An 11465-nucleotide genomic window follows, 5' to 3' on the forward strand; every position below is an offset into this window, starting at 1 on the left:
GGTTATATCCTGCCTGTTTGGCCCTGGGGGCTGTCTGGCTGTCTAGCAGGCTCTCTCTCTCTCTCTCTCTCTCTCTCTCTCTCTCTCTCTCTCTCTCTCTCTCCTACACCAGCCTTGTTTGCTGTTTGGGGTTTTAGGCTGGGTTTCTGTACAGCACTTTGTGACATCAGCTGATGTAAGAAGGGCTTTATAAATACATTTGATTGATTGATTGGTTGCTGGATCAATCCTTGAGCTGACAAGGTAAAAATCTGTCATTCTGCCCCTGAACAAGGCAGTTAACCCACTGTTCCCCGATAGGCCGTCATTGTAAATAAGAATTTGTTCTTTAACTGACATGCCTAGTTAAATTAAAAAAAATGTGTTAGTCATTGTTACAAAAAGTCTTAGGATACTTTTTTTCGCCACATCCAGTAAGGGGAGCAGGCCACGCCCGGACAAATTGGGCGTGGCCTGCTGCCCTTACGGGAAGTCGAGAATAAAGTCTCCAAAGAGTTTTAAAAACTCAGCCAAGCCAACAAAGCGGTGAGTGTTGAGATAGCGACGAAGAAAATAAGTATTACGAATTGATTAAATGTAACGAGTTTGCTAGCTACAGTAGTTATACAAACAATATCGTCACCGTTAGTTAGCATAACAACAAAGCTAGCGTTAGCTGAGTCCTAGTCAATAGCTAGCTAACTTAACGTTATGAATGGCATATGTGTTTAACTTTCCAATGAATCACATATTTATGTCCCGGGAAGCCACCATAGCTAGTAACGTTAGTTAACTAACGTTAACTAGCTTGCTAATTTAGCTGTGTTTACCTACTGTACCATGTTTTCTAGCGATAGTTAGCCGCAGTATAAATTGTCTGTCTTGACCGACAAACGTTAACGTGGTAGCCAGGTAACGACTAACGTTTATTTAACGTTAACTAGCTCGAAATTGGTAAACTAACGTTTAGCTAGTTAACTAGCTAGACAAAAAGGTTTTAAAAACTACCTTGAGTCTTGTCAATAATCAGTTGGAGCTAACTTACCATTCAGTGTTTCAGTTGCGATAACTAAACATATGTTGCTGACCTTTATGAAGATGCAGCTGGATTATACACTAGCTAACTAGGTAAACCTTTCACATCCTGTTATATCAGTGCCACCTAGCTAAATGTTATGTCTCTCAACACAGGGGAAAAGATGCACTACTATCGTTATGAAAATGAAGAGGTCAGCTGCTGCTACAAGTACCTCATGTTTAGCTACAACATAATATTTTGGGTAAGTAGTACTAGCGGTAGCCCTGTAAACCTTTAAGGCAGGCAAATGCTTAGCCTCTCTTTAGACCCCAAGAGTGAAATACTTACACTCATCTCTAACATGTAGGCTCAGCATTCCTGAACAGTCCCATTACAAGTCAGAATGTTGAACAAACTTCACTTCAACTTAATTTACCTATTGTCTGCTGTTTTTGTCTCTGTTGTCTGAAGTAATCTGAGACAAAATATCCACAGGGAAGTGTTATCAACCAGACTTTGAGTACGCTGGCTTGTATTTCTGGTTGTGTTTTCAATACTGACGCAACAAACACTTGCACAATATGGCCGAACCACAGACCGAACCTGTCCCATCCCAATCAGCTGGCAAACTTCACAAACACTTCAAGCTGATTGCGAGGAAACGTGCTTCGGTTGACTACGTTCTGTTAAATTCGGCTATTGGTTACATATTGTGCAATGTGTCAGGAGATTGAAAATCCAAGCGACAGAACCTACCGGCACCGCAAAAAGTCGCGTTAACAACACTTTCCTGTGGATACCTTATCTCTACCACCTACCGTCAAAAGCACGGACAACCGGTTAAGTAAGTGTAAATATAATTGTATTCAACATTTTGGCTCGTAGACTCTTGCGTCTTTTTTAGGCAGACCTCTTTCAGACTGAAACTGAATATCATGGGGTAACCGTGGTAAGTCTGTTCAGGCATGCAAATACTATGACACCACCTTGTCTCATTTGGTGCTAAGCAATGAATCTAGCTATGCACATACTGTTGGCTATGACTCATCCATGAGCAGTACCTAAATCAGATATTAGAATACTGCAACAATAGGGTTTTCTTTTCATGCAAGAATTTGTAGGAAACACGTTGATTCCATTCAACCATTTTCTGCCTCGGAGGCCAGATGGCAGCCTCTGCAGGCTGACCCGGTGCCACTGTCTATCTACAGAGTACTTTTTCCATAGCCTCTCCCTCTGATAACATCCTCCACTGGTAACAGCCATGGCTTTGGTTGATTTGGTCAATTAAAGAATAGTGCAAAATATTGTTTTGTGCTTTTTACTGCCACTTTACACATTTCATCAATTCCCTGCCAACATTGAGTTGAGAATGAACATTCAGAGCCCATACTTCCTGCTTTAGAGTGAACAGGACTCAGTCTGATGGGTGCTAGTTTCCTCTCTTGGTGTCAACAGGAAATGTAGAAATGTTTCAGTTTGTTTTCTGGTTAAGTGTTACTTCGTCTCTTGATAGGGAAGGGGGTGTGGTAACCATTTGTGACTGCTCTTCCTGTTTTTAAAAATGTATTAATTATGTTGCTTCCCCTTTGTAATTAAAGCTGTTGTCACTGTTTGTGGTCAGCAGGATCCCTCTTTTTATTTTTATAACTATGCTTCAATGTTCTTTAGTGTGCAGAGATCTATCTAATGCCCTGGTTAAATACAAGTTAACACACCTGATGTAAACAAACAAACACACCAGAAAAAATACTTTCTATGCTTCTTTCCTCAGCTGGCTGGAGCAGCATTCATCGCCATTGGGTTCTGGGCCTGGAGTGAGAAGGTGAGTGGGCAGCTTCTACCATGGCCCTGTGACTGTTTCACCACTGGACAGAGACAACTGAACTCTGCCTAATGACTGTTTGTATAATTGTGTTTGAGATAGACCTTAAACACACAGACTGATTGGCAGTATAATACTTAAGCCAGGATTATCCAGTCACTTCATCACAGCTTTTGAAAGATTCACAATTATCAAATTCAAATGTAATTCCCCCTCTTGTTACACATGGCTTAACTTTAGCTGATAATGCATTTTAATGTAAATGTCTGTTGTGTAGGGTCAAACCGCTTGACTACATTAGAGGTTATTCTAATGCGTATTGGACCTATTAATGTTACTAGGTAACACCGCAGCTTTTAATCACAGGTACGCTATGATCTATTCAATGTTTGAAATAATGCCTGCATGTTGATGCTATCCTTGAAATTATATCAGCCTGTGTGTCATCAATGTTTAGTGCTGAGTGATTAGTGCTTTTTTTAGGGCCATTTCAGTTTGATTATTAAAAATCTGTTTTCAGTTTCTATTGGGGGAAAAAAAGTAAACATTAAATGCATTGTGTTGAATGCTGTCCCAACACAGAATAAAACAATTAATAAAATGCCCATGTTAGTGACTGCCCATTACTGCTTATCACTTATTAACAATTTATTCACAACCCTTTAGTACAATATTTCAGTTGTGTATATTACAATTGTTGGTAATCTAATCTCTATAGAGCTGCTGCCTATGCTGTTTGACAAAATCACTATTGTTTTAGTTCTTTAAAGTAAATAAGGCAAACTTGTCACTGCTGGATACCAACCATGTATTTTCAGGGAGAGATACCTTGTGAAGCAACTGCTCTCTACCCCCTCGCACATTCTAACCTAATTTAGCAGTCCGGGCTCTCTTATGACAAGTAGATGGATTATGGTCATTGTAGGTAATTACAACATTTTCTGCACAAAGCTATATAGGATATTGGCTTGTTGGAAACTATTACTCCCTACTACATCGCACAGTAAAGGCTTGATATGATTTATATCTATAGAAACTGCAATATGAGAATTGAGCTCAACGGGAAAAAATTAGCAAAATAGATTTCAAATAATTGACCAGACTTCGGTCCTGTGTCGCCATACACAATAGCCTGGGGGTCTGTTGGCTCAACTGTTAAAGTCTGATGCAGCTGTTTTATCTCTAACAAATCCTTTCTGGGTACCAATTAAGTACCTTACTGGAATTGTTTTTCAATTAAAATGGTAAAAAAGAAATCAATAGAATCTTAGCAAAGAGCAATAATTTTGTTAGGGCTGTTTTGGGAGTGGGAAAAACTGAACTAGATGTTATTGTAAGATGTTTTGAACTTATTGGTCTATCTAATTGATTGCCTGGTGATGTCACTGTTGAAGGCCAAACCTCCATTTCAACAAAACAGTCAGTCTTTTCAAACAGCTCTTGGACTTTAAAGAGCATTATCATTTTTGCAATACCACAGTATTATTCCAACATTGTGTGGCTATATCTATATTTGAGAAATATCATCTTTTTGACTGCACTAGGCCTTTAACTCGACTGCTCTCTCACCTATAGGGTGTGCTGTTGGACCTGACCCAGGTGACACGGCTACATGGCTTTGACCCTGTGTGGCTGGTGCTGGCTGTGGGAGGTATCACCTTCATCCTGGGCTTCGCAGGATGTGTAGGTGCACTCAGGGAGAACATTTGCCTCCTCAAATTTGTGAGTACCACACCCCTTAAACAATCATTTTTCTCTGTGTCTCATAGCATACTGGTAAATATATTTTAGCTGCCCTTACAAACATGCACCTCTGTTGGCCCAGCTTGTGCTCCATGAGTCAGACATGCTCCACAGTTGATTACTCATCCTATGACTAACAATGGGTGTCTATCTTAATGAGTGGAAATCTATGAGTAAGGGATTCCTTCATTCACCACATCCTGCATTGTAGTGTTGCACGGTAATATCACAGTATCAAAACATCATGATACTTAAGATACCAACTTTTAAGAAAACCGTAGTAAAGTTTCATGTGACAGTACCACATTTTTCAGCCCTACCAATCTAAAGAATCTGCTGGCACCTGTTATAAAATGTTTTGTAAGTGTTTTATAAATTCAGGTGGATTTTTTTTAAGCAACGCTAATCTCTTGAATTCCCCAGTCCAATATCCACTTCACTTTCATGCATATATCAAGTGTGGGAGCTGTAATCAGCCAGCCGGCAGCCACATCCCCTTCCAGCCATCACTCACCTGCTTCTCTCAGTCTGCTCTGTCTGCGCATCTATTCCTCAGTCAGTTTTTTAAATAGAATTTAGCTGTGATGGCGAGTGGGGATGCACACCCTGATGAGTCTTCTGTTACATTGGAGCAGTGCGAGCAAAGTCGATAGAATGTATCATTTCATAAAGCACAGGCCAGTCTGAGTGACAGTGAACTTGCACAGCCTACTCAGCCTTTGAGTGCCAGAGGATAAATACAGCACAGCTTAGTGACAGGCATACTTGCAGCTTTTACAGTAGAGAAAATATCTTGTCTTTAGCTCAAATGGCAAAAAAAACATTGCCCGTATTACTGGAGCTACCATTTTTAATTTTCTGCATGATTTAATGCATATTTTATATACACTGAACAAAAATATAAATGCAACATCCCAGAAACTTTCTATATGCACAAAAACCTTATTTCTCAAATTTTGTGCACAAATTTGTGCACTTGGCATGCTGACTGCAGGCAATGTCCACCACAGCTGTTGCTAGATAATTTAACAGGTAGGCCTAGTGTGTGGGAGACGGAGGGAGCATCTGTCTGTTTTTAATGAAGAGGTAAAGGTTTCATGCTGTGTTTTCCTCCTTATTGCCACAATGACATGCAGATCATTATGCATGTGTATTCCTCCAGCCAAAACACAGGTAGGCCTTTGAAAATGTGAGAATCAGCTGTTCTATCCAGTATTATGTTAGTGTGATGTTGAATACTATATGTGTTGAGTAGGAGTGTGAATATCAGTGAAAGGTTGTTGATGTAGCACATGTTCCTGTTTTCTAAACGTTATGCGCAAGTATCACAGGGACGGGATGAACCGGGCGCCAAGCCACTCAGAATCGTTTTCTTTTGTCGTATCGCTATTCTTGGCCTGGTATCGAATCATTAGTAAAATGTTGGTATTGTGATAACACTTCTCTATTGATAAGGGTATGCAATTATTTTTTTTGTTTTGTCTACTCATGCTACCACGAACACGACTGTCCTGTTTTTCTGTGTCTGACTCTGATCCCTCTATTAGTCTCACCACGGGTAAATGGCTTGTTTCTCTCCTTCAGTTCTCAGGGGTCATCGGGTTCATCTTCTTCCTGGAGTTGACGGCAGCCGTGCTGGCGTTTGTCTTTCAGGACAACGTCAGGGAGTGGATCAATGACTTCTTCCTGGCCAACGTCAAGGCCTACAGAGAGGACATCGACCTGCAGAACCTCATCGACTCCCTGCAAAAGATGGTAGGAGAGAGGGAGAGCTATGCAAGTCCTGGCTGTGGGGGTGGGTAATGGAATATAGAGAAAGGGATTGTGAGACAAGGTGATGTTTTAACCAGTGCCTCTTTCCCCTCCCTGATAATGTCTTGCTGCTGTTTTGTTTCATGTTGTCTCTCACATCCTTTCTGTCACATTGTTTCCTTTCCTACTAACCGCTCAGAGATTGTTCATACATTCCAGCGTTAGTGTGTGCTTGTTTTCATAAGTTTCATTCGCTACAATGGCCTGTTCTCTGGGGACCTGATGAGACCTGAACTGTTGTCCTCCCAGTGTATATGTACTGTATGCTCAGTCCTACACTGTCAAATGTGTGGTATGAAGACGCTTCAGTGTGTTTGGTTAGTTAGAACCATCTCTGACTCAAACTCCCCTCTACTGTCTGTCCTAGAACCACTGCTGCGGAGCCAAGGAGCCTGATGACTGGAACCTGAATCTCTACTTCAACTGCACCGTCAACAACCCCAGCAGAGAAAGTTGTGGAGTGCCCTTCTCCTGCTGCCTCAGTGACCCTGCAGTAAGTACTCTCTGCCCGTCTCTCCATGTCTCTTTTGTGCTGCTTTTCCACTGTTACACTAGTGTATACACCCTTATGTTATACTAGGGAAAATGTGTTTGTATAGCTAGGGCTGACATTGAGGACTTGTGAAGAGCAGAATCAACAACCTCTGCATAATCAAAACAGCTGCTTTGTGAGACGGTGTTAAAGTTCAGTTAGCCATTATGTAAATGCCAGCTGAAAAGTACCAGTGGCCTGGGCTTTGGCCCCAAGTGAGACATGGGTGATGTGCTGCGTAGGTTGAAACTGAAAAGCCTGATTTTTTTATTTTGAGTGAAACACTGGTCAAATCCTGTATGGTAATACGCCATTGGTGTCATTGCTCCATCAGTATTTGTCTCCTCTGAATAAGTCACTCTGTTCTCGTGTTACAACTCCCACTGTCATACTCATTTTTAGGTATGCATCTTGTTAGTCCTTGACACTGCCGGTACTAAATCGAGCTGTTTCTCTCTCCCCAGGACACCGTTTTAAACACCCAGTGTGGATATGATGTCCGTAAAGGTCCAAAGGTATGACACTATCCAGCGCACACATCACATACATGTGTACATAATATATGCTATTTAGCAGATGCTTTTATCCAAAGCTTTTTCTCTTCATTATATCCTACTGCGTGTCTTTTTAAATGGATACTTCAGGGTTTTGGCAATGAAGCCCTTTATCTACTTCCCCAGAGTCAGATGAACTCGTGGATAAAATGTTTGTCTCTGCATTCAGTTTGAAGGAAGTTTCCAACTAGCGTTACCGCAATTGCAAACTAGTGTAAAATATCCCGAACTGTCTTTATATCACCTATATATGCATCCATGTCTACTGTTTGCGTCAATCCGCCTCTGTACTAGCTGTATTTAAACTACTGCTGTGAAAGGAAAATATTTTGTATTGTGAGAAAGTTTAAGGGGCAATTTCAGTGCAGAATGAACTTCCATTTAACGGTAGATGATACAGGCTTTAGTGGCAGGTCATTTAAACTCTGTATTGACAGTGTCTTTTCTTCCCATTACCCAAATGGGATAAACGCATGTTGTGGTAGGCTCCCTTCTGCCCCTGTGAATCTCTGTCGCTACGGAGAGCGGCAGGCTGAAAATAAATTATTCTTCATCTATATTTTGGCCTAGTGTTTCAGTGGTCGCTCTTCAAGTTGGGGTTTAAAATTGGTGTTTTTCACATTCACCCTGTTTTACATTGGTTCTGGTCCCCTGGCTCAGAATGAACTATTTGTCTTCATTGTTATTAGTTTGGGAGACGGAAGAACCATACAGGGGATTACAACAAGGTTTCAAGGCAGACTTATTTGTCTTTGTTGATCAGGAAAAACGTTTTAGACACTGCAGATGCGCATAGATAAATGTTTTTTTTTTTATGCTGAAAATGGAAGAGCTGAGTTTTGCTTTTCATCATAGATGACTCAATTCATTGTAGAAGAACCAAATATTTGCCAACGTTGACCTTTCCTCTGCCCTTTATGATGCTCTATCAATTTCACTAAGATGTTTTCACAGGCTGTCATGGATGAAGGTTACACAATAGCAGAAAGTACTTTTTTGTTCAAATTCTGGAAACTTCTTGAAGACACACACTTGGTGTTAAATCTTTAGTATTTGAAAAAACAATCTGTTGGATCTAGCCTTTATAAGATACATTACGTGCACCAAGAGTTGACTACAACTCTTGGTGCACGTAATGTATCTTATAAAGGCTAGATCCAACAGATCAACAAGGTGATTTGAGTAAGCCGGTATATACGAAGGTGTGGAAGAGCATTCTATACAGCTGTCATGTCCTGTTGCAGGGGGTCTGGAGTAACGCCATTTACGTCAAGGGCTGCATCCCAGCCTTGGAGGAGTGGCTGCCTCGGAATATCTACATAATAGCTGGAGTATTCATCGTTATATCTGTACTCCAGGTAAATATAAGTATATTGAAATGACACTACATGTGGATATGTTCTAAGCTAATGCTGTGAATTCTTCTCACTTCTCAGATGATGGGCATCTTCTTTGCTCGGACACTGATCGGTGACATTGAGAAGGTCAAGTTTAACTACTACTGAGTGGTGTGGTGGAATGCATAGGCCTACAGAGGACAGTACTGGGACTATCCACCATACATTCCTCCCTCTCTCTGATCTCCCTCTGAGGCATGGCAAGGGACAAGAATACTTCTATACCTGTGGCATGTTATCTTTGGACTGTTCTGTCAGTCTCTGGAGATGGGATACCTCTGCAGAGCCTGCACAGTGGACATTAATCCGCCTTATTCAACTCACGGCTCTTATGTGCCTTCTCTCACAGGATTGCAGTCGGACTTAAAATACACCCTGGGTTTCCCTTTGTTTTTGTAATTAGATACATTCTTGTATGGTTTGCCTCAGACACAGTGAATGTTTTCCTCTTTCCCGGGGACAGCGTCTTAACCAATAGACCCAAGTAGTTTCCTGGGTCAATACATCATACCTCAATGATCCAAAAACAACAATATAAGTCGTTGCACAGGTTTGAAAGGTGTGTTCTCTAGCCTGCAGTGTTTCATGAGTAGAATGGTAGCATATCAGACTGGGGGAGGAGGAGGAGTTTACCACGTCAGTGCAGCTGCAATGGCTCCGATATAAGACCTCGCCCTAGAGCTCAATCTGAAACAACAGGATTTCAGCACTGTTGTGAGACAGGCTTTCAACTGGGACCACCATTGTCCCTTACCTCAGCTAAACATGAGAAATGCAGCTCTATTTTAAAGGTAGACTCAGCGATGTGACGTAGATGCAGAAAGTAAACCGCATGGTGGGTCAATTTCCACAACAAAGTGGGAGGCTCAACTTGTCTTTTTTTATTCTGTACCTACAATGCTGTAAAGAGTGAAGCGAACCCGTGCACCTGCGCAGATACTGTGTTGAGCGATAAGTCTTGCATCTTGCTCTTCTCAATATCTGTGGTGCTGCTCGTGGCAGTCATTTAGCTGAGTCTACCTTTTTCAACCATTAGAATCAGTCTGCAGCCGGTCAAAACCAAAAGTGCACAGCTGAACCTCTGACCTATTGTCCATCATGCCTTGTCTTTTCTAGCAGTCATGTGTCTCACAACTTGTCATACATACTTGTCATTCCACAATGTGCACTGCATCATGCCAACTAGCGTTGCGTATCGGTCATGTAGACACACGACTTAAGGGAAACAACTGTTGACGCAATGTGTGTGTGTGTGTGTAGATGACATGTTTTATTTTGATCAGTCTTAGATGACCCCTAAGTGAAGTATTAGTTGTTAGCTTGTTGACTCAGAGTAGCTGAGTTTGATTATTTTGCTGTTGTGTTGACTCCAGCCAAGGAAGCTTGGGCAAGTGCAGCAGTGGAGACAGAGCCCAGTGTCTCTCGCCCAGACAGACAGGGAGACATCCAGAGCAGCATGGTCCACTTGAACTACAGGTGAGATCTGATCATAGTGCTCACATCCCATCAACCTATATCCGGGATTGTGCTGTGATCACATCGCTAGACCTGGTTATCTGCCTGCATGGTGAACGTTTTGATTGAGAGATTGTATTCACCTATAATGTCTTGAATAATTTTTACTGTCTTATCTTGATGATCTGTTTTTCTAAACACATTCACAAACGCAAACCCAGTCAGCGCCTTTTTAATTTTAGCTTAAATGTGCTGAACTGTTCTACTCTCCTCTTGTTAGATATTAAATACAATGTCTGATCGGGCTACCCGGAGGCACTTTATGTAGAATAGATACAATTACAACTGTACGGGGGGTTTTGATGCCCAACTCGTGTCTCCTCGGCTCAGCCTTTACACCTCAACAAGACACCCAGCCCACATCCAAGTGACCTCTGGCCACAGAATGAGCACAGACTTCCTGAAACATTACTCCAAGCCTTCTGAAAGCGTTTTCAGCGGAGGTGTTTGCTGCAAGCTAGATAACTGCCAGTGCCTACACACATTGAGCTTGCTCTACCTTCATCCTGTCCAATGATGCCCTGCTCATTCCCCCTCTACTGCTGTCCTCATACCAGAATGGGGAGCTTTACATAATGGCAGGTAGCCTAGCGGTTAAGAGCATTGGGCCAGTAATCGAAAGGACACTGGTTCGACTCCCCTAGCCTACTAGGTGAAAAATCTGACATGCCCTTGAGCAAAGCACTTAACCCTAATTGCTCTGTGTAACAGTGTCTGCCGATTGACAATAATGTAATTGTTGAATGAGGATATCTTTACAGCTGATGAATGCTATGCTTGAGTTATGTCATACATTACAAGATCAAATTAAAGGACTTTCATTCAGGCCTTCAACTCCCATTTACACATCTGATGGTCAAGGTCTTTTATGTAGTTTAACATAATTTTTGTGTGCGTGTGTTACAGATTGCTTCCATGTGATCATGGGAGTGTTTTTAACAAAAGGGACTTTTTTTTCACATGTAGGTGTTCTCTGTTTTACCTAATTACATTTTGTAAATGTGAATTTTATTAATTCTGGATAGGTTTTTATAAGCAATAAAGTATGTTTGTCCATTTTTGTTAAATTTCCCTGTGTTATTAATCATCA

At 41.4% G+C, this 11465-nt stretch overlaps 1 protein-coding gene across 1 annotated transcript; it reads left to right on the forward strand.

Annotated features, from left to right (window-relative positions):
- Nucleotides 1-439: 439 nt before the first annotated feature.
- Nucleotides 440-11436, forward strand: LOC129836441 (tetraspanin-14-like). The gene is made up of 9 exons (XM_055902615.1): nucleotides 440-525; nucleotides 1171-1259; nucleotides 2772-2822; nucleotides 4398-4544; nucleotides 6150-6320; nucleotides 6745-6870; nucleotides 7374-7424; nucleotides 8708-8821; nucleotides 8900-11436. The coding sequence occupies exons 2-9, from the start codon at nucleotides 1179-1181 to the stop codon at nucleotides 8966-8968; spliced, it is 810 nt and encodes a 269-aa protein (XP_055758590.1). The 5' UTR covers nucleotides 440-525; nucleotides 1171-1178; the 3' UTR covers nucleotides 8969-11436.
- Nucleotides 11437-11465: the final 29 nt, after the last annotated feature.

The sequence above is a fragment of the Salvelinus fontinalis genome, chromosome 37 (genome assembly GCF_029448725.1).
Source record: "Salvelinus fontinalis isolate EN_2023a chromosome 37, ASM2944872v1, whole genome shotgun sequence".
NCBI classification, from domain to species: domain Eukaryota; kingdom Metazoa; phylum Chordata; class Actinopteri; order Salmoniformes; family Salmonidae; genus Salvelinus; species Salvelinus fontinalis.

Bases quoted from the DNA above. Each gene is read 5' to 3' on its own strand.
- LOC129836441 (XM_055902615.1), top strand. From the start codon at position 1,179: ATGCACTACTATCGTTATGAAAATGAAGAGGTCAGCTGCTGCTACAAG. The intron at 7,425-8,707 runs GTATGACACTAT...GTCCTGTTGCAG, and splicing joins ATGTCCGTAAAGGTCCAAAG to GGGGTCTGGAGTAACGCCAT. The intron at 8,822-8,899 runs GTAAATATAAGT...CTCACTTCTCAG, and splicing joins TCGTTATATCTGTACTCCAG to ATGATGGGCATCTTCTTTGC.